The sequence below is a fragment of the Leptonychotes weddellii genome, chromosome 7 (genome assembly GCF_054177405.1).
Source record: "Leptonychotes weddellii isolate Sample4059 chromosome 7, ASM5417740v2, whole genome shotgun sequence".
NCBI classification, from domain to species: domain Eukaryota; kingdom Metazoa; phylum Chordata; class Mammalia; order Carnivora; family Phocidae; genus Leptonychotes; species Leptonychotes weddellii.
The window spans coordinates 39,020,791-39,048,705 of record NC_138375.1 but is presented as its reverse complement, the minus strand read 5'-3'; the positions used below and the strand labels follow the sequence as shown (position 1 = coordinate 39,048,705).

The following is a 27,915-nucleotide window of genomic DNA, read 5'->3' as shown; positions in this document are numbered from 1 at the left end:
ACCCGCTCTCTCATTTGATTTCTGTACGCCAAGGATATTTTCTCCCTTTCACAGATGGAGAAACAGGGCCGGGAGACAGGATGGGGAAACTGCTGGTGCCGGACCAAGGGACCCCACACCCCACTCCAAACTCTTGGCGCCTCCCACGCGGGGCTTTGGGAGAAGCCGCCGGCCGCGGGGCTGGGCTCACCCACCCGAGCTGCGGCTCCCACGAGGCCCCAGATCGGCCGAGGAGGTGGCTGCAACTTCGGGGCTGAGAGAAGCAGAAAAGGGGAACGCAGAAGTGATGACGGGGGCGGAAAGAGGCCGAAGAGGGGGAAGGAGAGGAGGACAGTGGGGAGGACGCTGGGCTAGGAACCACGGGAGCACGGAGCCCCACGCGCGACACCCGATGGCCCCACTCACCCGGGGATCCTCAGAGCGGCTTCGCAGGAAAGCCCGCGGCCCCCGCCGCAGCCGGATCGCGCGGAGTCTGCGGGAGGCTCGGGCCAAGGGACGGCTCGAGCGCTTCCCCCGGCTCGCGGGGGGCGGCCCGGCCCCGGGGTCGCGGCGCGCCACGTGCCGTGCCCTCGGAGCCCGCGGCGGCGGGAGCGCGCGGGAGCGGCCGGGACGCGCGGCTCGGCCCCGGGGAGGCGCTCGGCGGCGCTGGAATGCGCGGCCGCCAGGGACCGCCCCCGGAAAACCCGGGCCCCCGGCCGCCGCCGCCGCCGCCGCCCCGCCTCCGTCGCCCCCGCGGCCGCCCCAGCCCGGGGGAGAAACCCGAGGGCCCGGGCGTCCCCGCCGACCCCCGGGCCGCGCTCGCGTGCAGGCCGGCGCGATCGCTTCGGCCGTCGGACCCCCGCTCTCCTTACCGTGACCCGGGAGGCTCGGGCTGACCGAAAACGCGTCCTCCAAATTCCTTTCCGGCCAAAGTCTGGCCGATGGGTTTGGGCGGAGGGGCCGAGACTCAGCTCCTGCTTTGCAGTGCACTGAGTGTATGATCCTTGACAGGCGGCTTCGAGAAAGGGAGGCTAGTAACACCTGTGTCCCAGCCCTGCTGTGAGGACGGACTTAGACGCCAGTGTGAAGCTGGTTGGTTGTCTGCCGTGACACGCCTCTGAGCATCCTGTTCATTCTTGTGACAACAGTGACATGGCCCGATCCAGGGTGCTCATGAGCCCAGGAGAGCTGGCTGCTGAGAGGACTCCATGCCCTGCCAGGTCCCGGCCCGGCTCCTACGCAGGACAATGCAGCTGTGCGATCCCCTGCCGCCTCTGGGATGCACCAGGGACAGGGACCCACGGTTTTTAATTCAGCTGTCGAGCGCTCTTCAGTCTTGCTCTAAAACACAGGAGCTCAGGCCTTGACCATCAGTGTGACCTTGGGGAGTCTTGGAGCCCAGTTGTGTATCAGTTTCTTCCTTTGCCCAATAGATTTAGTAAGAACTATACTGCCTTCCCAGGCCTAAATCCGGTATAGTGTGGGGGCTGAACTTACCCCCTACTGTCTTCTCTGAATCAGGGATGAGGTCAGCAGAAATGACGTCTAAATCATCACTACCAGATGCCAGTTTTTTAGAGGGGAAACAATGAGGATGAAGGGGATTGACATGAGAAATGATTTGACAAAAATTCTAGGAAATGTCACCCAACAACATGTTTTAATCAAAAGAGACGTGTGGAATCTTAAAAACAAACAAGTACCACACAATTCTGAATAGTTTAATAGAAAACTCTCAGTAGAAAAAAACAAACAAAAAAGCTAAATGAGGACAATCTCAACTTAATACAAAGTGTTCCCTGGTTAGTGGAAGAAGTAGGGGAGTACTCTGGATGGACACCTGGCAACTCCCTGTGCCCTGTGTGAATGCTGGCTTCCATCTGGGAGAACGCAGAGCCCCAGGGCCGGCGGCAGCACTAGCGAAACTCAATCTGCCTTTCCCAGTTCACAGTCTATCGGTGTCTCTTTAATAATGATTTGCCCTGGCACCCAAAAAGCGAGCCAAAAGAGAAAATTGAATAATAACCTATGGGAAACATACTACATTAGCTCTGTCTCGGCTGGGTTGATTTTGCTGAGAGGGCTTTGGAAGAGAGGAATAATGGATGCTGTGTTGGGGTAGGAGGAGAGGGAATAAAATAGCCAATTTCAGTACCAAGCTTTGTTACAGCAAAACCCAGGGAACAACTTACATTTCACTTCCTTGGTGCTCAATTACAAGTACTCCAAAGGGAAAACCATCAAGAATTAAAAAAAAAGGAATACGGGACATCCCCCTGATAGCGTGTGTGGGGGGAATTTGAATAAAAGAAGTTGTAGCCTAACAGCATTCTACCAAAATACTGCCTACAGGGGGCCCCCACTAGGATAGAATTCATCTCAGAAACCCTCTCACTGAATCACACGTATGCAAGAATTTTCTTCTTTCATATATTTTTCACTTGCACAAGTACATTTATTTAGTTTGGGAAAGTAATGTGGTATATTGGATTGGTAGTCAGGAAGCCAAAATCCTGAGTCTATCTAAGTAGCTAAATGATCATTAATGCCTCAGTTCCTCACTTGCAAAATAGTAAAATGAAACCTATTCCTTCTGATACAATTATTGTGTGTAAAGATGTCATTCACGTATTTCTTTATTCAAAATTATTCACTGAAAGTCTCATACATGTTCTAGGTACCAAGGAAGACAAATTCTCTTTCTTTATTGTTTGACATCTAGTGGGGGAAATGTTCACCATAAATAAGCAAACAAATAAAAAAGCAAAGTGATATCAATTTGCGAAACCGTGAGGAATATAAAATGAGATGATGTAATAGAGTGATAGAGCACATTTTATGTTTGATCATGGAGATTGTAGTTAATCTGAATTTCCTGAATTGTTTGTATTATCAATGATTATATTACTCTTTAGTATATCAACTTAAATGTAATTTCCAAGGTCTTTCATTACACTCTAAAAATTTAGACTGATATTAAATTATTGCCTGGATAATTTGTAAGGAAGGTAGAACACAAAAACATTGATCACCAAGCATGGTATGCATGCACACACGCACATGCCCTCCTTTGCCTCCTACTTTTATATGTTTGAGAGTGGATAAACCCTTGGGGTATATTAATGTATACGTTCAATTTTGCCACTTTAAGAAATGCAAATGGGATGTGTGTGGCCATAACAGGTTTTACAGTGCTTGCTTGGCTGGTCTGCTAAATGTTTGTATCTTTCAAATCATGCTCAGTTACTTGCCTACAGTTACTTGAGGAAATAGAAGGTAGTTACATTGCTTAAAAGATGTAATTTATGTGCTAAGAGAGTAGATCTTAATGTTCTCCCCACAAAAAAGGAAGAGGTAACCATGGGATGGGATGGAGGTGGTAGCTAATACCATGGTAATAATCATTTTGCTATTTATAAATGTATCATATTAACATGTTGTATACCTTAGACTCATACAATATTAAGGGTCAATAATATGTCGATAAAGCAGGAAAAAAGAGAAATGGGTAGGACCCCATTTTATTCAATATGATGAAGACTAAAAAAATCTTTTTTAAAATACACAAAATAAGATATGAACAAATGTATGAACATTCCATTCTTCATAAAGAAAAATCTAGTCTGTAACAATGCCAGTTCTCTTCAAATAAATGTATAAATCTAAAAAACATTGTAACTTTTATGGGCCATTGAGACTATCTTAAGAATTGAAGGAGTAAAGAAATGTAAGCATAGAATAAGATTATGAGTGCAAATTTGTTATCAAGGGAAAAAGAGCCATTTCATCTTGAAGTAAAAAACTGTGCCAGGGGGTGGGTGGATCAGTCGTTAAGCGTCTGCCTTTGACTCAGGTCATGATACCAGGGTCCTGGGATAGAGCCCCGCATCAGGCTCCCTGCTCAGAGGGAAGCCTGCTTCTCCCTCTCCCACTCCCCCTGCTTGTGTTCCTGCTCTCACTGTCTCTCTCTCTCTATCAAATAAATAAATAAAATCTTTAAAAAAAAAAAAACAACTGTGCCAGAATGTGAAAGATTAGCAAGAGACAAATTTGAGTGGGTAAGTTGTAGAAGTTTGATGACAAGAAAACTTTGTTTCGTTGGTTTGTAATGCCTGCAAATAATGAGTCTAAAGGAAACAATGAAATATGTTAAAATTTTGACAAAATTGGCTCTGTTTTGTTTGTTTTTTTTTTTTAAAGATTTTATGTCTTTATTTGACAGAGAGAGACACAGCGAGAGAGGGAACACAGCAGGGGAAGCGGGAGAGGGAGAAGCAGGCTTCCCACGGAGCAAGGAGCCCGATGTGGGGCTCGATCCCAGAACCCTGGGATCATGACCTGAGCCAAAGGTAGATGCTTAAGGACTGAGCCACCCAGGCACCCCAAAATTCGCTCTGTTTTAATGAGCTTACTCATAAGACTTTTTAAAAAGGCCTTTCTGACAATTGTTTCATTAACTCAAGAGTAGAATTTGGTTTTGTTTTTCTCTATGTTAAAATGACAAACTAGTCTTGGAATATTCAGTTGTTTTTGGGTTTTTTTGTTTTTGTTTGTTTGTTTTAGAAAGGCAGACTGCCACATGTAGCACCTCATTTGGATGTGTCCGGAGTTTTGGAAGTTTGACTACCCTATGTTCCCCAGAAATGGACCTTGAGAGCTTGTGTGGAGGTTCTAGCAGGGGAGTGAAGCTTCTCATATATCCTTGATCCAAGAATGGTCCTTCTCTGTGGGAGAAGGTCATCCTCTTTCACTGTGCTCAGCTTCGGGAGGAATGCACTAGGAGTGGTGTGGGAGGAAGGGGACACCCACATAGCCAGCCAGATCAGCCGAATCAACCCTGGCGATCAATGGGGTGATATGTCGCAGCCAGACTGCACTCATATCCTTAGTTTCTTCTTAACAAGAGCTAGTGAGGGGCACCTGGGTGGCTCAGTCAGTTAAGCATCTGCCTTCAGCTCAGGTCATGATCCCGACGTCCTGGGATCAAGCCCCATGTCTGTCTGGCTCCCTGCTCAGCATGGAGTCTGCTTCTCCCTCTGCCCCTCCCCCTGCTCGTGCTTGCACTCTCTCTCTCAAATAAATAAAAAATCTTAAAAAAATAAGAGATAGTGGAAGTTATTTTTAATTTCTATATAATCTGCCCAAATAGCAGATATTATATATCTGATCAGCATAACTTCTCTGTGTTTTGTGCTTTGTCATGCCCTTGATTACTTAAAAACAAAACAACAGAAGTTCCTCATTTCTTAAATAGCTAAAGTTCCTTATAATGATACCTATGGTTATATTTATTTAGTACTAGTGTATTGTTAATCTGATTAATAGACAGCCAAGCTACAACCATTCATCGTTCCCAGGCATCTATGCTTCTGTCTTAAGCTAAGGAGGATTCTTTTTTGAAAATTCTTTTTAACATTACCTTCCCAGGATCAGTTCAATAGTTTATAAAAATGCAATGTGTTTTTACCTATCAAAGCATCTTTGGTGCTTCCTACATAGCTAAAATACCAAAGGCTTGGTCTCTCACCTTGTAACCCATGATGTGTCATTCACAATCAGGAGGGATAGTAGGTAAAGAATTAGTTAGGTATGTTTGAAATGCTCCCTATGTCTTAATTGGCTCACTACTGTTATAGGATTCACATTATATACTAAACCCACAAAATGGGATAAGCTGTCCAATCAAAAAAGTACATTCTAACTTCCCCATGTTTATTTTTAAAAGTAGATTTGTCTGGGGGGGGTGCCTGGGTGGCTCAGTCAGTTGAGCGTCCAACTCTTGATTTCGGCTCAGGTCGTGATCTCAGGGTTGTGAGATTGAGCCCCTTGTCGGGCTCCGCGCTGGGCATGGAGCCTGCTTAGGATTCTCTCTGCCCCTCCACATCTCTGAAAAAAAATAAAAAAATAAAAATAAAAGTAGATTTGTCTATGTACCCATGTCCACAGTACACTCTTGAGGAAACACTGACAAAAACCATAACCCAGTAGGATTTTACTCTCCTCTATTCTGATATGGTTGTCTAGCCTAATAAGTTAACAGAGGCTTCAGTCTAATCAACAACAAGTAGTTTTTGCTTTCTTTACGTGTGTACCTGAAGTCCTCTGCTGCATGCTAAAGCATCCTCAACAAAGGACAGGCCCAGCAACTTGGTGAGAAAGATTGTACCAGGCACTCTTAACTGGAATAGATTTACAGGGTCAGGCTTCTCACCATAAGCTAACATTGCGACCACACACAGCTATCTATAGATTGAAACACAGGACTGAATCAGGATTGCTCGGACTCTTTTTAGTCCAGAAACAAACAACTTTATGGAAGTACACTGTTGATCCAAAGTTTATGAGTCAAGAATCAATCACATGAGCCAAATAAGTTCATGAGAAGAATATAATTGTGGTTATTTGTTTTAGAATATTATTAGATTGTTTTTAATGCTTTGTATTTGATGTGCTTATAAGGAAGTCCTTTCCCCCCATTTTTTTTCTTTTCTGCTTTCTTCTCAATCTGTCTATAAGGCTCAAGTTAGCAGGCTATGCTTATGCAAACTAAAAGGAAATATTTTTTAATGATATCTTGTTCCCACTGATCCCTCAGAATTCAAGAGTGAGCACTTTACTGAGTCTCTAGCGATGTAACAAGAGTTGTACTTCCCGTGTGTACAGTGACCTCCCAGGAGACTGGTCTGGTGGAGCCTATTTCATGGCTCCCAGGGTCCCGACATTATGCAGGTAAGATAGTGAGAAAGTTCACTTGCTGACAGGTCACCAACCTTAGCAAATATTGGGGACCTTGAGAAAGGATGAAGTCTCTTACTTTTAGGGACTGCAAGTAGAGCCTGATAGAGATTAACTTTTTAGCTTTGGTTTTCTGTTATTGGAAAAATGAGCAAAGACATTAATCATTGAATAATTAAAATATTAACACTAGAAAACATCCACTTGATACAAAAGAAAGTGGCAAAGAAGGAATAAAACCAAAAAATACATATGAGATATAAAAAACAAAAAATGAAATGGCAGATGTAAATTCAACTCTATTGATGATAATATTAAGTGTAACTGAGTGACACAGTCCAATCAAAAGGCAGAGATTTTAGACTAGAGAAAATAAAAACAGAATCCAACTATATGCTATGTACAAGAGGCGCACTTCCGATTCAAAGACCCAAATAGGTTGAAAGTAAAAGGACAGAAAAGATATATGACTCAAAGCAACAGCAACCATAAGAAGGCTGGAGTGGCTGTATTACTAACAGGAAACAAACTTCTAAACAAAATGTTACTAGAAACAAGGAGGCACATTTTGTAATGATAAAAGTGACAATCCATGAGGAAATTATAAACATATATGCACCCAGCAGCACACACACAACCATAAAGGCTGATAGAATTGAGGGGAGAAAGAGACAATGTGATAATAATTTTCAGGGACTCTCATACCTCACTATCAATATTGGCTAGAGCAACTGGACAGAAGATTAACAGGGAAACAGAAGAATTGAACAGCATTATACACATGATCCAAAAGGCAGATCTACCCAACGACGAAAGAATACCCATTCTTCTTATGTGCACACAGAATATTAGACCATATTTCAGGCCATGATGTAAGTCTCAATAAATTTAAGTTGACTGAAATCTTACCAAGCATGTTCTCTAATCAGGACAGCATGTGATTGGAAATGAATAACAAAAAGAAACTTGGGATATTAACAAATACATGGAAATTAAACAGCATACTACTAAATAACCAGTGTATCAAAGAAGAAATCACAAAAGAAATTAAAAAATGCTTTAAGATGCATGAAAATGAAGACACAACATACAATAGCCTACAGAATGCAACTTAAAGCAGCAGATAGAGGAAAATGAATAGGTATAAATACCTATATTAAAAAAGAAGAAAGATCTCACATAAACAACCTAAACTACCACTTAAGACACTGGAAAAAGAAGGGCAAACTAAACCAAAAGGAAGAGAAGGAAGGAAATGATAAGAATTAGAATGGATATTAATGACATAGAGGATAGAACAAAAATTAAGAAAAATCAATGAAACCAAAAGTTGCTTCTTTGAAAAGATCAACAAGACTGACAAAGTTGTAGCTATACTAAACAAGAAAAACAGAAAATCAAATGACTAGGGTCAGGAATAGAAGAGGGGGCATTACTACCGACCTCTCAGAAATAAAAAGAATTACAAGGAAATACCATGAGCAACCCTGCCAAAAAATTAGGTAACTTCGATGGAATGGACAAATTCCCAGAAAAACATAAACTACCCAAACTGACTCAAGGAGGAACAGAAAAATCTGAATAGACCCATAACAAGTAAAGAAATTAAATTGGTAATCCAAATGTATGATCTCTCTAGATAGATAGATATCAGAAAACAAACAAACAAACAAAAAACCTCTAAAAAGGAAAACCCAGGACCAGATGTTTCACTAGTGAATTCTAACAAATATTAAAGAAGAATTAATACCACTTCTTGACAAACTCTTCCAACGAACATAAGAGAAATGAATACTTCCCAATTCATTCTATGAGGCCAGTATTACCTCAATACCAAAATAAGACAAAGACAGCACAAGAAAACTACAGACCAGTGTTTCTTACAGTCACAAAAATTCTCAACAAACTACCAATAAATTTAATTCAGAAATAAATAAAAAAGATTGTATACCATGAGCAGGTGGGATTTACCCCAGGAATGCAAGTTTGGTTTAACATACAAAAATCAATTATGTAATATACCACATCAAGAGAACAAAGGACAAAAATGACATGATCATCTCAATAGACACAGATTCAATGTAATTTCTATCAAAAATTCCAATTGCCTTTTTTTTTTTTTGCAGAGATGGACAAGCTTATAAATTAAATTTCATATGGAAATGCAAAGGATCATAAGTAGCCCAAACAATCTTAAAAAGAACAAAGTTGGAGGATTCTACTTTCCAATTTCAAAACGTACAGAGCTACAATAATCAACAGTAGTACTGGAATAATGATAGGTACATAGATCAATGGGAACATAATTGAGAATCCAGAAGTAAACCCTCACATTTATGGCAAATTGATTTTCGAGAAGCTGCCAAAACAATTAAGTGGGGAAAGAACAGTCTCTTCAACAAATGGTGCGGGGACGACTGGATATCCAAGTGTCACAGAATAAAAAATAGATCACACCATACATAAAAATAAACTCAAAATGGATCAAAGACATAAATGAAAGAGTTAAAATGGTAAAACTCTTAGAAGAAAACAGGACTAAAACTTCACGACCCAACAGTGGAATATTACTCAGCAATTAAAGAAAATGAAGTACTGATGCACACTTCACATTGAACCTTGAAAACAGTATGCTAGGGGCACCTGGGTGGCTCAGTCAGTTAAGCGTCTGACTCTCGATTTGGCTCAGGTCATGATCTCAGGGTCATGAGATGGAGCCCCACGTCGGGCTCCAAGCTGGGAGTGGAGCCTGCTTGAGATTCTCTCTCATTCTCTCTCCCTCTGCCCCTGCCCCCTCTCTCTTCTCTCCTCTCTTTCTTTCTCTCCCTCTCTAAAAAGAAGGGAAGGAAGGAAGGAAGAAAAGAAAGAAAGAAAGAAAGAAGAAAGAAAAGAAAGAAAGGAAGAAAGAAAAGAAAGAAAGAAAAAGAAAGAAAGAAAGAAAACAGTATGCTAAATAGAGGAAGCAAGGCACAAAGGACCATGTATTATATATTCCATTTATGTGAAATATCAAAAACAGGCAAATCAGTAGAGATGGAAAGAAGATTAGTGATATCCTAGGGCTGGGGTTGTGAGGAGGGTTGGGGGGTAATATCTAAAGAGTGCGGGATTTCTCTCTGGGGTAATGAAAATCTTCTGAAATTGATTGTGATGATCTTTGCACAACCCTGTGAACATACTAAAAGCGGTGGATTATATACTTGAATGAATTGTATGCTATGGGATTTATATCTCAATCAAGGTGAGACTATATCTTTGGAAGGATAGTGGGTATTGAAAACTCAATCCTAGTGCTTTGTGAAGTCTCCAAACAGAAGTTAATTCTCTTGGCTGTGGTAGCAATTCAGCACCATATGCTCCACATTTGCTGACCACACAACAATGAGTCTTCTATGCAAACAAGACCGGTCAAATAACCCCAGAATATAATGAAATCAGCCATTTTTATGATCATAGATAATTCTTGAAGTTTGTGACCATAGAGGTGGAGTGATAAGAAAAATTATCCGGAACTTGGAAACAAACCAAAAGGATGACTAGATGTCTTGTTAACATCAAACAAGAGCACAGCTTCACAAGCCTGCCTAAAGATCACCTGACTCTCTAGGGGTGAGTACCTTTGTTTCATTTACTGTTTACTGTTAATTAACGATCCGGACATCTTACAACTCCGTAAAGTTAGATGCTAACTTGTAGAAAGTTTGACAAGGGACAGATCTGTTTGTTTGGTTTGTCCAGTAGAGATGCAAATGATTTCTATCTGTTAGCAAAGATGGCCCTAAAAGTTATGTTTTTATTGCCTTCGAGGGCATTAGCCAATTTTGCATCTAACTCATCAATCTTATTCCAGCATTCTTTCTCATCCTGCCAGTTCCTTCACTAAACACCTAAGTAAAATTTTGATGCATGCTCACTATAAGTATGTATAAAAATTATATTTTAAACATTGTCAAAATTATACTTTGAGAAACTATTTGGAGAGAACACTGTGCTGGAAACAGATCCTGGACCCCTTAAACTCATGCCATGCTTCCCAAATGCCCCAAATCCCCAAGCAAAAGGAGGTGTGTGCTCATGTAGTTTAGAGATTTTAAAAATTGAGTTTGATTGCTGATTCTGGCAGTGACTAACTATGTGACTCTGGGCCAAGTATTTAATGTCTATGAGCCTCGTGTTCCCTTCTACAAAATGTGAATGGCACTGCCTTCCTCAAGGGGTTTTAGTTAGGATGAAGTAGGATCAAGTGAAATCCTGAATGCAAAAAGAGCCTGTGACTGGTAAGCATTACCTATTTGTATACATAATATATATGGAGCATATATTCATGTATGTTTTTTTCTGGGCCCTGACGTAGATGTTTTATTGCCCCCTAGAGCATTAACTAATTTTGCGTCTTATTCAACAGTCTTGTTGGATTCTTTGCCATCTTATTGGTTGACTGATACTAGTGTCAATTCTTCCCTTCCTGCATTTTCAATAAATTAAGACACTGCACATCCAAAATTATAAGGGAAAGTTAAAGATCATTTAAGCAAAGCCCTCTTTTACATATGGGGAAACTAAACTGAGGCTCAGGAAGACTGAGCAGCTTCCCAAGGTCACCAGCTGGTCATTGTCAAAGCCAAAATATGAGCCCAGGACTGTCTGACTACAGAGCCAAAATTCTATGTCACTGCACTAACAATTTGGGGTAGGGTCTGATTTTATCAAGGCCCTCCGTTCAGAGATTGCAATATTGGTTGCAATGTTTTCCTTTCTATCACCAGCACCTGGTGCAGAATAATGCTGTCTGTGGGGTGAATAAATGACAGGATGTGGAGAGGAAGATGAGAGGTCAGCAAATACTTCTCTTTCTGGTTCTGAGGTTGTGCCTAAAGGTAGTTGGATGCTTGAAAACTTACTGTATTAGTCATGGGTCTCCAAAGAAACAGAACCAGTTGGATGGTGTGTGTGTGTGTGTGTGTGTGTGTGTGTGTGTGTGATGAGCTCCCTAACAGTGGAAGGATGCAAGCAGAGAGATATTGCAGAGGACTCCATTGGAATGATGGGGGGCTGGTGAGACAGGGTAAGTGAGTACACCATGGGCATGAGGGAAATATCCTTTCAAAGCTAAGACTCAGGATCTTAAGATCACTACAGTTTTGAGTTACAAGCATATCCATGCAGGATAATCCACCTTGTTCCACTTAGGGAAATGTCCAGCTCAGACATCAGTTTCCTGCTTACAGGTCCCTCAACAGCTCAGTCCTTCCCCAAAAGTCAGGTACTGGACAGCAGGACTCCTGAGATGACTGTTCTCTCCCTTCCCCTCTCTCCTTGGAACAATTCCCAATTCCTTGAGCAAATGCCATCTTACTCTTTGGGGAAGCCCCACTACTTGCTAACTTTCAAAAGAAATGTGCCTTTAACCTAAAAACTAGATGCAGGAATTTTTATTTTTATTTTGATTACAACCTGTTTTATCGTAGTCGAAAGACCTCATTGAACTAGTGATGAGGCAAGAAGGTAAAATGATGGGATTTTCCAAACCTGTGGCATTTGAGATGAAAACATATTGCCGAGCAGATAGGAAGGAAGAAATGGAGATGGGAGGCTTCCACATAACAGCTTTCAGGTGGAGCGATGGTCTTGTGGTCTCACGAGCGTGGTTGTAATTATCTGTATTCACTCTCATGGCTTAATTCCAAAGTGTTCAATTATCACCATCATGTAGCTGAGAGGGAAGAGAATGCCTATTCCTGGCAGATATCACAGTCCAGCCAGTATAATTTTTTAAAATTTTTAAAGATTTATTTATTTATTTATTTTAGAGAGAGAGCATGAGTGGGAGGGGTGGAGGGAGAGGGAGAGAGAATCCCAAGCAGACTCTGCACTGAATGTGGAGCCCCATGTTGGGTTCAATCTCACAACCCTGAGATCACAACCTGAGCCGAAACCAAGAGTTGGATGCTTAACTGACTGTACCACCCAGGTGCCCCCAGCCAGTATAATTTTTGAAGTAAACTGTGGTCTTAAGGAAAAAAATCAGGGTGCCTGCATGGCTCAGTGGGTTAAGTGTCTGCCTTTGGCTCAGGTCATGATCCTGGGATCCTGGGATCAAGTCCCCACATCAGGCTCCCTGCTCAGTGGGGAGCCTGCTTCTCCCTCTCTCTTGCTCTCTCTCTCTCTCTCAAATAAATAAATAAATAAATAAATAAAATAAAATCTTAAAAAGGAAGAAAGAGAAAAATATAAAATAACAGACTTTGCCTTTATTTTTTTCCAAAAAGATTAAAGAACACTTCTTCAGCATTTGCCACGTAGCAAGGGTTTTACATGCATCATACCACTGAGTCCTTGCAGCCATTCTGTGGTGCAAACGTTATGAACCTCCATGTTACACATGGGCAAACGGAGCCCCAAAGGGGACATGCTGACTTGCCCAAGATTAGTCAGCCAGGAAGTGGCAGGACCGTTCCTAATGTCTCGCAGCTAACTGCCTCCTACTGAGTTCAGCCCTCCCCGAGCCCACGCCTCTGTTGTCTGCTCCACGAGAAGGAGTAATTCCTGCCCTAGCTGCTGCACGAAGTATGCGCACAGTCAGACCATTAGATGCATGACCATGATAGAGGGTGGAGGACAGGAATTGGGAGAATCAAGAGGAAAAACAGTTTGGAAACCTAAACAGTGCTATTAAATTTTAGGGAGTATTGGTAAATATTGCTCAGTTAATTTTTTTGTCTTTAACCCTGAATTCTTCTTTCAGTTTTTATTTATTTTATATTCATTTAGGTAGTCACTGTACCCAACGTGGGGCTCGAACTCATGACCCCGAGATCAAGAGTCAATGCTCTTCTGACTGAGCCAGCCAGGCACCCCTACCTGTTTACCTTAAATATGCGTGTAAGTTTTCTTTGTCCCTCTGGAATCTCGCTCCGCACATGCCTCGCTCCTGCGATGTGCATGGGAGGTGCATCTGTACAGTCTGTAGGCTGCACCCATGGGACGCTGTCAGCGCCCTGACCTCCCCCGCTTCGCTTCTCCCCAGGCTCTCAGCTGCCAGCACGAGCCTCTTGGTGGCTGAGGGCTTTTCCCACACAAGCTCAGACCCTGCCAGCCTGGCAATCCCAAAGTACCGAGGAATTCACATGCATCCCCGGGAGCAGCCCTCAGCCAAAGATGTGGGTAGAGGCATAAACACCTGATTCCTTCCCCCTTCGGTGGAGATGTTTTGAGGTGTGTGTTTACGTTGTCCCCCAGAGTTTCTCTGTGGAACTAAAGCTCAGGTCACCCACCCGGACTGCCTGTTTAACAACCCAGCCTTATTGGTCGCCTCGCCTTCCCTGTATCAGTTCCTCACTCCTCTACTAGTGGTCCCCGAGCCTCTCCACAGATGATTTCACTTAAACCCTCATCTTGTAGTCTGCTTCGGAGGGAAAACAAACGGAGATAGGTTTCCTTGATGTCTGACCTCCTGTTGGGTTCAGCTAAGGGGGACATGGCAGCAGGAGATGAGGCATTTTGCATTCTACCTTCTGCCCTGGGGATGCCAATGCCTGGCTCTGTCCTGGACCCAAAGGTCCCAGGTCCTGTCAGGGGGCCCTCTTCACATCGCCCTGACTCCAGGTTCCAGTAAGTGCTCCCTCCCGTTAGCCCTCCAGACCTCAGGCCATAAACGGCACCCTGCTGTTATTAGCCCTGGGGCGCTGCAGTACTCCTTGTGATTACACTCCACTCCACTCCCACTTTCCAACAAAAATACAAACTCAGAAAGATGCGTGCCCTGCCGTGTTCACTGCAGCATCATATACAATAGCCAAGATGTGGAAACCTCAGTGTCCATCGATGGACGAATGGATAAAGAAATTGGGGTGTGTATACAATGGATATTATTCAGCCATAAAACAAATGAAGTCTTGTCATTCATGGCAACAAGGATGGACCTCACGGGCTTTGTGAAGTGAAATAAGTCAGACAGAGGGAGACAATTGCCTTATGATCTCTTCACTTACAGATATGTCCTGGAATGTCCTACAGGCAGAATCAAAAAACAAACACAAAAACAGAAAAGCTTCCCTGGGAGGGCAGAAAGATTCTCAGATGAAACACTGACAGCTCAAAATCTAAAAGGGCTCCCCAGAAATGAATTGTAAGAGGCAACCAAGAAGCACAGACAGGAGTGTGGGCAAGACTGGAAATCCCAATCATCCAAACATAATAAAAGAAATCAACTTGGTGCTCATTAGGTAAGCTAGAGATCCAGTTTCACTCCAGACAAACCACTTCCTCTGTCTGAACCTGTTTTTCCACGTGTAAATGAAGGAATTAGACTAAACTTGGTGGCCTAATAACAAATACTAGCAACGTGATATGTTCTATGCTCTACCCACTTTAACTTTCATTCACTTGTTTTACTTTCACAGCAAAGGATAAAGCTTGTTTGGAAGAGCCCTTGATGCCATTCCAAAGGGGCTGGGCTCTCCCACACCAGCATCCCCTTCTCAGCCTGCACTGGAGCTCTGAGGATCTGATGAATGTTTAGCCACGGACTGGCTCTTTCTCTGGGCCTCTTGTGAAATATACTTTTCTGTGTGGTAACCATCATGCTTTGTGATTTGGAACAAAGTAAACTAGAGACCAGACAAGTTAGTTTCATCCCCTTCTTTTAAACATAAAAGCATCTGATCCTTTCTGTGATGTTTTTATTTTGACCTCAGTAAGAAGAAACAGATCGTCTTGATAAAGAAATAAACGCCCAGTGGCTGAATTCAGCTAAACCATGAAATAGATTATTCCCTGACCCAACATGGGCCTCTGTGATGCATGACTCCAAACCACCCTTCATATGGCAGTCTGTATGCATGACATACCCGAGTTGGACATCAGGACATCCTATCCTGTAGGCTCTACCTTCAAAATATAGTCAGAATTTCTGGTCCATGGCACTGTCACGTCCCACCTGGATTACTGCAGTAATCTCCAAACTGACCCCTTGCTTCTGTCTTTTTTTTTTTTAAAGATTTTATTTATTTTTATTTTATTAGAGAGCGAGCGAGAAACAGCATGAGAGAGGAGAGGATCAGAGGGAGAAGCAGGCTCCCCGCTGAGCCGGGAGCCCGATGTGGGACTCGATCCCAGCACCCTGGGATCATGACCTGAGCCGAAGGCAGTCGCTTAACCAACTGAGCCATCCAGGCGCCCCCCTTGCTTCTATCTTTGTCTTTCTATAGTTCATCCTCAAAATAGCATCCAGAGTGACCCTTGTAAAATATAAGTTAGACCATGTCACTGCTCTGCTTGAAATCCTGCAATGGCTCCCTACTGCCTTCAAAGCAAAAATACAATGTCCTGAAAATGCCCTTCGAGATCCTACATGAGCTGCACCACCCCTTACCTCTGAGACTTCATTTCCTAAACTTTTCCCCCTTCCTCGCTCCTTAACAGCCCCTCTGCTTCCTTGCTGTTGCTCAGTTATAGAGACTTTGCCGTCCTCTGCTTGGAAGGCTCTTCCCCCGGATAGATACCAGCCTACTTCCTACCTCCTTCAAATATTCGCTCAAATCCAATCTTCTCACCAGGCCTACCCTAACCACTCTATCTAAAACTGCAATCTGCCTCCCTTTCCCTATTTCTTTCTTCCTTTCTTTTTCTTTCTTTCTTTCTTTTTAAAGATTTTATTTATTTATTTGACAAAGAGAGAGAGCATAAGCAGGGGGAATGGCAGGCAGAGGGAGAAGGAGAAGCAGGCTCCCCACTGAGCAGACAGCCTGACATGGGGCTCAATCCCAGACCCTGGGATCATGACCTGAGCCGAAGGCAGATGCTTAACCAACTGAGCCACCCAGGCATCCCTACCCCCATTTCCTTCTTTACCTTCTAAAAGAAGGAATTGCTGAAAGTTCAAAAAAAATTTTTTTTAATTCATTGACTTCTATCCACCAGCAAGTTCTAGATGGTTGAAGGTAGTATTCATCCACTCAGCAAATGCTTATTGAGTGTCTGCTGTGTGTCAGGCACTGAGTTAGGCTGAAATTCAATCTTCAATTCTATTTTAGTCAAATCAACAGTCAATACACTGGTGGGTTTCTAGAAGCCAGGTTTGGAGTTAAGCGGTGAACTGTGTAGAGATGGAGGTCCAGCCAAGTATAGTGAAGGCAATAAACTTGGAATGAAGACACAGGTCACTGGGGAAGAAAGTTAAACTGAGCAGGATGGCAATCTCTCTCTCCTGTACCCCTTTACCCCACCCCCTTGCCACTAGCCATTCTCCTTCTTTGCTGGGAGAAGGTCTCCAACTTGGGGCAATGTGTGCCCATCATCCTGCAATGGGCAATACAGAGAGAGGACCAGAAGTTTTCTCTCTTGTTATATAGCTACATAATATCCTTGAATAATGACTTGGAATAAAGCCAGGGTGTTCAAACCCTGGCTTTACCTCTAACTTCCTCTGGGGTCTTCCCAAGTCCCTTCCCTTTTCTGGGTTGGCTTTAGCTCATCTTTACAGTAAGGAGAGTGGACTAAATAATCTTTAAGGTCACTTCTGGCTCTACTGTTCCATGCTTTTACCCTTATTTCATGAGAGCTAATGTGAGTTCCCTGGGGTGAGTCGGCAAACAAGCGGGAGGAGGAAATGAGTGGAGTGCATGGCCATGAGTTGTCCTTTCCTTATGAGCCAGCACTTCAGGGGCCAGAGGTCTGTCTTAAGCACCAGCAGCGGTTGGGTAACAGCTGCAGTGGTTAGCCCGAGGTCGCCCTGTGCATCCTCTAGCTGAAAGAGGACACCCAGCTCATGTCTCCACATCCTCAGGAGAGCACAGAGGAAGTGTTCCATGGGGCCACAGAACTGACAGCAGCTTTCCATTGGTCTACTAAGACCAGAGAAGGGAGAGTGTGGAGGACAGGCTTTGCTTTGGCTTGAGGTGTGCTTGGGAAAGTCCCGTGGAAGCCAAGGGGAGAGCACTCTAGAGATGTGAAACTCATATGCCTCAAATGGGAAGGATGCCATCCCAGCAACCTTCCCAGGCAAAATTGAACAGACTATCCATTAGCATCCCACTTACTCTTACATTTGCTTTCTTCCTTCTTTTTTTTAAGATTTTATTTATTTGAGAGGGAGAGAGAGAGAGAGACAGAGAGAGAGAGCAGGAGAGAGAGGACACGCACAAGCAGTGGGGAGGGGCAGAGGGAGAGGGAGAAGCAGGCTCCCTGGGAAGCCTGGGGCAGACGCTTAACCGACTGAGCCACCTAGGCGCCCCTTCTTGTTTTTTAAGTGTTGGTAGAGGAGCAGCTGGTTTCTTACTCAGCTGCGGATAGGAATTAACAGATGCAGCATGAAGCCAGGAAGTTCATTTATGAAATGAGAAAACATAATACTGGGGCGCCTGGGTGGCTCAGTCAGTTAAGCGTCTGCCTTCAGCTCAGGTCATGATCCCGGGGTCCTGGGATCAAGCCCTGCCTCAGGCTCCCTGCTTCTCCTTCTCCTTCTGCCCCTTCCCCACCCACTCCTGCTGCTTGTGCTCTCTCTCATTTTTCCTCTCTCCCTCTCCCACTCTCGCTCTATCTCAAATAAATAAAATCTTTAAAAAAAAAAAAAAAGAGAGAGAGAGAAAAGAAAATGGAATACTGTACCAGGAATCAGAAAACCTGGGGCATATTTCTCTTTAACTCTCTGGATCTCATTTCACCATCTGAAAGATGCAGGGATTAAAGTGGGATCTTTCTGGTATGTGATGATTCTCAGTCATCCAGTCTACTATACCAGGATGCTACCATAGGCGGGAGACAGCAAACTCCAACCCCTGCCTGCTGCCTGTTTCTGGGAAGTCTGCAGGCACCACTGGGGCAGGCTGGCACTGTAAGCCTTGGCAACCAAGCCAGTCGTCCTCCTGTGCCCCTCTTTCCCTCACTGCTTCCAAGGCCTGCCTCCCAGGCCAGGAAGGCCTGTGCCTTACTGCTGCCCGGGGCCCATGCTGGTAGCTACCTATACTGGGGATTCTGCTACTGGTGACTGCCGGTCACTGAGCAGAGGAATCTCAGTCTACCCCAGTTGAGATGGCCAGGCTCTCTTGGGAGGAGAGAAGGGCGCCCAGACACAGGTCACTGGGGAAGAAAGTTAAACTGAGCAGGATGGCAATCTCTTTCTCCTGTACCCCTTTACCCCACCCCCTTGCCACTAGCCATTCTCCCTCTTTGCTGGGAGAAGGTCTCCAACTTGGGGCAATGTGTGCCCATCATCCTGCAATGGGCAATACAGAGAGAGGACCAGAAGTTTTCTCTCTTGTTATATAGCTACATAATATCCTTGATTTTACCTCTTGGCCTGCAAAGCCCCAAATATTTGTGATCTGGCCCTTTACAGAACAAGTCTGCCAACCCATGAGCTATAGGGTAATCTGTAAGATGGTGGAGTGTGGAGTTAGGTGAGCTGGGTTCATCCACTTCCCACTGGCGTGACCTTGGGCAAGGTCCTTAACTTCTTTGAGCCTGTTTCCTCACCTGTAAGACTGAGTTCATAGGGATAGCAACTGCTGCATGTATATGTATGTTAGATGACTTGCGAACAATAACCTATCAGGCAATGTGAGCAGATTTAGCAATTTCTGCATGTAATAAATAGTCCCAGATGTATGTCATCAAACAGCATTTACTGAGTCCCTTTTCTGGGCCAGGCCCTTTGCCAGGCCATGGTCTGGAAGGGAAGACAGATTTGCTAAGAAAACAAAGACAATGCAGTATGTCAGTTGCTCTAACAGGACACAGCTGTGGGACAAAGGCGAGTGTGTCCAAGTCCCTCTTTGTAGGTTCAGACAAGGTTTCACTGATGAAATGAGCCTTGAACCGGCAGGCAGATGAAGGTTATATCTGGCGGAGGGAACTGCACATACAGAGGCATGACGGCTTACATGAACTGCACATTTCTGTTGGTGGCTCGGCAAGAGTTAGATAGGCCTTGAGTCTAAGTAGGAGGTGTTTGGAAGATGAGGCTGAAGAGGTAGGCAGGCCCCGGGGCCTGGGGGGCCTTATATGCTATCCCAAGAGTTTGGGGGTGTCTCCTGTAGGTGTTGGAGAGCCACTGGAGAAAGCTGAACAACAAAAAAGGATCAAGATCAAAATATGCCTTTCAGAAACATCGCTCTGGCTCAGTGTGGAGAGCAAACCGAGGAGCAGTCAGGAGGCTTCGACACACTCAAGAGAAAACTGGTGAAACCGAATGAAGGCAGTGGGCAATGAGAATGAAGAGAGGCAGGTGGCTGGGCTATGCAGGAGGTAGGACTGAAAGGCAACAGCCACCCAGGAAGTCCCCAGGTTTTTGGCTGGGGCAGCTAGGTGAGAGTAAGACTATAGCTACAATAGAGGAGGCAGGGAAACGGAGCAAGGTAAGAAGCTCTGGAAAAACAATTCCGAGTTGAGTCTGTGGCCACGCCCCCAGAATGAAGACAGAGCTGCAGCCCTCTGCTATGTTTCCGCTGGGGAAATAAGCACCACCACCACATTTCCCAGGCAGTGCCCTTCGGGGGGGCCAGGAGGGGTTTGAAGAAACAGGGGACTTTTTTCTTCTCCCTCTGTTCACTTACTATGGCTTTTAGGTGAGTGTGCAGATTCAATGCAGGGAAACCTGTGGTTAACGCACTTTTCTAGCAGGAAACCCAAACGAGAAGGGTGACCCAGGCCGATGGCCAGCACCGGTTCAGACTAGCCCTCCAGGATTCTTACGTTGCAGAGGACCCTGAGCCTTTGATGTGGGGGCTCAATTTCAGGCCCTCTCTGCAAGATCTCATCTGACCAAAGTGTGACTAACTCCAGTTTTTTTTTAGTCATTATTGTGAATTTACTCCTAAGGATTCTTTAGAGAAAGGAAAACCCTTTTGGGTTTTTCATATTTGGAATAATCAGGGACCGTTTCTTACATGTGCCTAGTCCTTCACAGCTTACAGAGTGCTTTCTCAGCCACGGTGATTTGCTATTTACCTCAAAACAGGGCTTATTTTTCCATTCTGTGGGTTTTGAAACAAGACTCGGAGTGAAAATGGCTTTTTCAAGATCCCATAGCTAGAAAGCATAAAATTATTCACCCATATTTGATAATATTCCATATTCGCAAAACAATGAGGAAATGGGAGTTTCGGATACTAATGGTGAGGGTATAAACTGGTCTGGTCTTTTCATGAGGGCTCCCTGCCAGTAAGTATTAAGTGTGGTTACCAGTTACCTGGCAGCTACACTCGTGGGTTCCTGTCTTAACTTCAACTCCCCTTAGACATCAGAGCTTGCACGCAGGGAGCTGGGAAAAGTCAACCAGTTGAAATGAAGGTCAGTACAAGGGCACGTTATCCAAGCTGGTCACCACCGCATGCAACTAGGGCTTGATCCTGCTGGTACCCTCTAAAGATACATTGAGAATGTCTAGGAGAAAGAAGAGAGAGGCATTTATTCACAGGTTCCCACCCTACATTGGTCAATGATTGTCCCATAAAATGTTCACTCTTTCACACCTCCAGGTTTGCCAAGTGGATTTCCAGAGGGATCCCAAGGAGGTATTCATGTAGTAATCATATACTTCAAAGTAAAAAGGTCTGGGGAGGACCCTGGGCCCGGGGACTGGAGTTGGCCCTGGAACATGGATCTCCAAAGTGAGGACTAATTTTCAGAGTCTGACGGGTAGGGCTCTGTGGAACCGGAATCATGGAGAATAGAATCCAGCCCCTGAAGGTGGGGAGAGAGGCCTGGCAAGAGATAGGCAGGATGCCTTAGTTTTCTGCCATTGGAGACTTCCCATATTCCATAGCACAGGGGGCAGAAAACATCTGATAACCTGCAAGGCAGTGCTGCCAATGCTCAGAAAGCAGCAGAGACAAGGCCTGCCATGCTCAGGCCTGGGGCCAAATACAGAAAGTTAAACAAGTGATTATGAAAAAACAGTGGTTCTCCAATTTTGTGGGCATGAGACTCATCTGGAAGCTTAATAGAGATTTAGATTTCTGGGCCTCACTCCCCAAAATTCTAATTTGGGTCTTTTTATTTTTTTTTAAAGATTTTATTTATTTATTTGTCAGAGAGAGAGAGAGAGCAAGCCCAAGCAGGGAGAGGGGCAGGCAGAGGGAGCGGCGGGCAGAGAGAGAAGCAGGCTGCTTGCCGAGCAAGGAGCCTGATGCGGGACTCTGTCCCAGGACCCTGGGATCATGACCTGAGCAGAAGGCAGACGCTAACGACCTAGCCACGCAGGCGTCCCTTAATTTGGGTCTTGATAAGGGCCTGGAATCTGCATTTATAATGGTAATTCTCTGTGTAGGTGATCCACCGCCACACTTGAGAAACACTGCCCTAGGGCCTAGGGCAGGAACTGTCTCATTTATCTCTGATTCCCTCCCCAGTACCTGCCACATAGGGACCAGATAATTGTCCATTGAATTGAATTGTTCAAAAGCAGTGCTCCAAAAGGTATGTTTCATGTGGAGTCAGCTCAAGTCTGTAGCCTTTCTCTACCTGCAGGCTCTGGGCAACAAGAGCAAACATAGACAAGTGGGATTCCATCAAATTAAAAACCTTTTGCATAGCAGGAGCGCCTGGGTGGCTCAGTCAATTAAGTGTCTGCCTTCGGCTCAGGTCATGAACCAGGATCCTGGGATGGAGCCCTGCATCCGGCTTGGGGAGCCTGCTTCTCCCTCTCCCTCTGCCGCTCCCCCTGTTTGTGCTCTCTCGCTCTCTGTCAAATAAATAAAATAAAATCTTAAAAACAGAAAAAAAACTTTTCGCATAGCAAAAGAAACAATCAACAGAATGTAAAGGCAACCTACAGAATGGAAGAAAATATTTGCAAATCATGTATTTGATAAGGGGTTAATATCCAAAATAAATAGCAAAATAAATAAATAAGTACCCCAATTTAAAAATGGGCAAAGGACCTGAATAGATAGGTCTCTAAAGAAAACACAAATGACCACCAGATATATGAAAAGTTGCTCAACATCACTAACCATCAGGGAAATGCAAATCAAAACCACAATGAGCCATCACCTCACACTTGTTAAAATGGCCATTATCAGATAAAAGATAACAAGTGTTGTCGAGGATACGGAGAAAAGAGAACTGTTGTACACTGTTGAGGGAATGTAAACTGGTACAGCCTCTACAGAAAGCAATATGGAGGTTCCTCAAAAAATTAAATATAGAACTCTCTTATGATTCAGTAGTTCCACTTCTGGGTCTATAGCCAAAAGAAATGAAATCAGAATCTTAAGAGATAGCTGCACTCCCATGATCATTTCAGCATTATTCACAATAGCCAAGATATGGAAACAATGTAAATATCAGCAGATGAATAAAGAAAATGTGATATATAAATATTCACACAATAACTGAAATATAAATATAATATAAACATAAATATATAAATATATATCTCCTGCCATTTGTAGCAACAGGATGAACCTGGAGGACAGTATGCTAAGCGAAATAAGCCAGACCCAGAGAGATAATATTGCATTATCTCACTTGTATATGGATTCTAAAATAGTCAAACTCATAGAAGCAGAGAGAATGGTTGTTGCCAAGGGCCGGGGGGAGGAGGAAATGAAGAAATGTTGGTCAAGGGGTACCCATCTACCTTCTGGAAGTCGGCCTGGAAGGTGAGGGCAGGAGAGGCAGTTGTAAATAAAACAGAAGAGCAGCCTCTCTTCCTGGAAGAAACAAAGAAAAGGAGAGCACTGGCCTGTCTGGCTGTGATCTGTGATTGCGTACTTAATGATAGAAAAGTCGGACTTCGTTCAGGCAACAAACGCTCACTAAAACGTTGGGGAAGAAAGCAAGGATCCCCAGCTGCGCACGCGCACTGTGACTTTCGGCCCGCGTCAGACCCCGCTAGGTCGGAAACCTTACGCAAAGTCTCCGACGAAAGACGTAGGAAAAGCGGCGAGGCAAACGCAGGCTCTTGGATCACGTGACGCGACGAGAGCGTCGTTGACTCCTCCCCCTCCAAGATGGCGTCCTTGCTGCAATCGGAGCGGGTTCTCTACCTAGTCCAGGGAGAAAAGAAGGTTCGGGCCCCGCTGTCGCAGCTTTATTTCTGCCGCTATTGTAGCGAGCTGCGGTCGCTGGAATGTGTGTCTCACGAGGTAATGCAGTCGGCCCGTGAAGAATGTGTATATGTTGGGGGAGAGGGGGGAAGGGTTCGTCCTAGTCACCGCGACTGGCGGGTAGTCATTTTCCTGGCTTGCTGATTGGTTATGTCTTCCGTCACTCAGATTTGCTGTTGATTTAATTTGCTTATAATTTGTCATTTGGAAAGAAGGACGGCCTTGGGTGGGGCTGAGCGGATCTTTTGGTTCTAGAGCGCTCTCGGATTGGACAAACCTGACTTTAGGGACCCTGGCGGTCTCCTGGGGTGTTTGGTAATTGGGTGGGTTGGGGAGGAAGATGTGGGGTGGATTATTCAGGCCACTTGAGGGGCGAGATCCATAACTGATTGTAGGGTGGAGCCCACAGGCATTCTCATTCATGCCCCTCCCATCCTGGAAGTTCAGCCCCTACTTTGGCCAGAAACTGGGCGTTGCTGTGTTTTCTGGCTCAGGCCAAGGCCTGCAGCAGGGAAGAGGTCGGGTTGGGGCGAGTTGGGTGAAAAGCTCTTAGAATAAGGTCTGGTCTAAGAAGCTCATGGCGCTTCTCCAGAGGGTATGGTGCTGTCCTTCGCAGGCACAAGTGGGCGTTGGAAGTCGGATTGCTCAGAACGTAAAACGCCCCACCCCATAAAAGAAAGAAACAAAAAAACAAATAAGAAAATCCCCAAACTTCTACAGCACTTGGCACATCTTGTTCATTCCGTAAGCTTTGGGTTTTAAAAGACGAGAAAAACATAAATCCTGCTGTTGAGTGACTCAGTCTAGTTAAGGAAAAGCTGCTGGTAACAGTTGCTGCTTATTCAGAGCTTTCTATATGCCACGTGGTTTATGTAAACTCCTTTAATCATCCTACAGGCCAATAGAATGGATATTATTAAAAAAAAAAAAACAACTGTAATTAAAGCAACACTGTGTTTGCCCTAGGTCACACAGCCAAAACTTTGGGGGTGGCAGGGAGGACCAAGATTTGAAACTCAACAGCAGCCTTTCAAATCAGGATTTGAAACATGATTCAGAGAACATTGAAAATCCCTGGACTGTTAAAAATGCATATGAAAACGTGTCCTATACTATAAGCTGTTTTACACATTATTATTAACAATTTTATTGGGTGTATTTTTCATAATATTAAGAATAGTCACAGAAAGCAGTTAAGTAATACAAGAGAAAAATCAATGCCATATAATATACATGATATTTCTTGTATTTTTTTCTTCATTAGCATTTTCTCTGTGTGTATCTGTTTAGCAGGTCCTTTGTCTTTTTTATGTTTTCCTGTTGCAGCTCCACCTCCACCTCCACCTCCACCTCCAGAATATGTTGGAATAGATTCCCACTTGATGGTCATTAGAGAGCTCAGTCTCCATGATTTCTAAGGATATCTTGAGCTAGGACATTCTGTCTTACTGCATCTTTTACAGACTCATGTGTACCTCCACCTGTGAAGTGGAGACCGTTTAGGGTTTGGGGAAGGATGGGGCTAGGGAGGGCTGGAGGAGTCCAGAAAGTTCTAATGGAGAACATGGGATTGGAGCTGCACATGAAGGGACAGGCAGAATTTGAAAAGAGCCACAAGAAGGAACAAATTATAGTTTGCCTTTTATGATGAGTAAGTGCAGATATTAGTTAGCAATACTGTGTTTTATGTTCCTGGAGATTATTTGAGCAGCGACTTTATTTTTTCAAAGGTGGTCCTGTGTATAGCAGATGATGAAAAAAGAAGCCAGTTTCTGTCATAGTATTTATATTCATTTAAATCTGTCTTTACATCTGTAGGTGATTAGAGTTCTAGAACTGTCAAATAGGATCTACCTACATTAAAGAAAATAATTATTCAGAGCTTAAAAAATACAGTGAATTTATGGGGCGCCTGGGTGGCTCAGATGGTTAAGCCTCTGCCTTCGGCTCAGGTCATGATCCCAGGGTCCTAGGATCGAGCCCCGCCTCGGGCTCCCTGCTCCGCGGGGTGTCTGCTTCTCCCCCTCCTTCCTGCTCGAGCTCTCTCTCACTATCGCTGTCTCTCTCAAATAAATAAATAAAATATTTAAAAAAAAATACAGTGAATTTAATTTTCTTCTGTGTTTTTGAGTTAAATACAATAAGACTATCTTGCTAGTTTAGTAGTTTAATTTGCTATTTAAAAATCTCTAACCAGTTGGCTAAAGCTGATTTTGTAAATGTTAATTTATGCTTTTGTGAACATGTAATACTTTAGTAATGAGAAAACTTTTAAAGTCTCCCTTAAGTGTGGTCAAGTTAAAACAGTATAAAAGGATAGAAGGATATTTGATCACAGCTTCACAAATTGGGTTATTTTATTTATTAGTCTGTTCATTAGATTATCGTAGAGTTCTTCTTTTCCATAGACAACTTTTAACACATTATTACATAAAATCCTGATGAAAGGGAACAGGTAAGATCAGAAAGGAAAAATGGAAGGGTTTTAGGAAATACAGAGGATAAGAAAAAACATGGTTGAAGAATAAACCCTAGGGCGCCTGGGTGGCTCAGTTGGTTAAGCAACTGCCTTCAGCTCAGGTCGTGATCCTGGAGTCCCAGGATCGAGTCCCACATCGGGCTCCCCGCTCAGTGGGGAGTCTGCTTCTCTCTCTGACCTTCTCCCCTCTCATGCTCTCTCTCACTCTCTCTCTCTCAAATAAATAAATAAAATCTTTAAAAAAAAAGAATAAACCCTAAGCTGAAAACAGTCTAGGTTCTTTGGCATATCAGTGGTTTCTCACTTTCTGCTGCAGTATATTTTAGAATGCACTATTTGGAATAGATGTATATACAAGCTAGACTGAGTGCCTTTTCCTCTGATTTTTGATTTCTTGTTTCTTTCTAGGTGGACTCCCATTATTGTCCCAGTTGCTTAGAAAATATGCCATCGGCTGAAGCCAAACTAAAAAAGAATAGGTAAGATTGGGATCCATTTTTTTTTCTGTTTTCCTCAACTATTTTTTTAATAGTTGGCAAGAAAACACATGGAAAATAACTCACATTTTTAACTAGCTGGTTTTCATTTTTTAGCATCACCTTTGCCAAAGATGAAATGTCCTTTGATTTTTTTAAATTAATTTTCTATTTTAGAACAGTTTTAGACTTAAGAATTATTGTGAAGATGGTATAGAGAGTTCTGTGTACTTCATACATAGTCTCCCCTATTGTTAACATCTTGTATTAGTATAGTATATTTGTCTCAATTAATGAACTTGATACTTTATTATTAAATAAATGCTTCATTTTATTCAGATTTCCTCAGTTTTTCCCTAATCTCCTTTTTCTGTTCCTGGATTCTATTTAGGATACCCATGTTATATTTAATACTCATGTCTCTTTAGGCTTCTCTTGGTGTGACATTTTCTTAAACTTTCCTTGGTTTTGAGGACCTTGAAAGTTTTGAGGAGTACTGGTAAGATATTTTGTATAATGTCCCTCAATTGGAATTTATCTGATGTTTTTCTCATCAGCTGGGGGAATGTGTTATGGGGAGGAAGACAACAGAGGTAAAGTGCATCTTTCATTACATCCCACCAAGGGTACATACTGTCAATGGAACTTATCACTGTTGATGTTAGCCTTGATGACCTGGCTTGAGCTAGTGTTTGTCAGGTTTCTCCAATATAGAATTTTTCTCTTTTTTTATACTGTACTCTTTGGAAAGAAAACACTCTTACAGCCGACACTTAAATAGTGGGGAGTTATGTTCCCCCTCCATGAGGGTTCTCTACTTAAATTATTTGGAATTCTTTTGAAAGGCAGATTTTTCTCCTCCCCTATTTATTTATTTAATCATTTATTTAAAGCGTGAATATTGATTTTATACCTTAGGATATAATCCAGTACCACTTTATTTTTTTGCTCACGTTGTTCCAGCTTTGGCCATCGGGAGCTCTTTTGGTAGACTTCAATATCCCTTTGACGTACCCCCATTGTTGCGTGGGTTGGGGGGGGCTGTTCATTCATTTGAGCATTTTCTTATTTTTTGGTCCTTCAAGATACTCCAGGCTCATCCCAGGACTCTGCCTCAGTCCTTGAATTAGCCATTTCTCCAAGGAGCCCTGGTTCCTTTTATTGGAAAATGGTATTAAAAACCAAGATCTGGGTA

The 27,915-nt window shown here is 43.5% G+C and overlaps 3 protein-coding genes across 4 annotated transcripts in view; 1 reads left to right on the top strand and 2 right to left on the bottom strand.

Annotated features, from left to right (window-relative positions):
* The window catches only part of SMIM3 (small integral membrane protein 3), a 16,924-nt gene extending 15,500 nt beyond the window's left edge, over positions 1-1,424 (bottom strand). The window contains exon 1 of one of the 2 annotated variants that reach the window (XM_031036722.2): positions 852-1,424. The gene's annotated coding sequence lies outside the window, so the exon portion shown is untranslated. Of the gene's footprint in view, positions 1-405; positions 636-851 lie in introns of those variants that run through there. The other variant, XM_031036721.2, reaches the window with a different exon arrangement.
* The window catches only part of MYOZ3 (myozenin 3), a 381,468-nt gene that overhangs the window by 288,248 nt on the left and 65,305 nt on the right, over positions 1-27,915 (bottom strand). The window lies entirely within an intron of this gene.
* Positions 23,638-27,915, top strand: part of DCTN4 (dynactin subunit 4) — a 33,823-nt gene continuing 29,545 nt past the window's right edge. The window contains exons 1-2 of the mRNA XM_006741270.3: positions 23,638-23,804; positions 26,653-26,723. Of these exons, the coding sequence (XP_006741333.1) occupies positions 23,670-23,804; positions 26,653-26,723 (206 nt within the window). The 5' untranslated portion in view covers positions 23,638-23,669. The remainder of the gene's footprint in view (positions 23,805-26,652; positions 26,724-27,915) is intronic.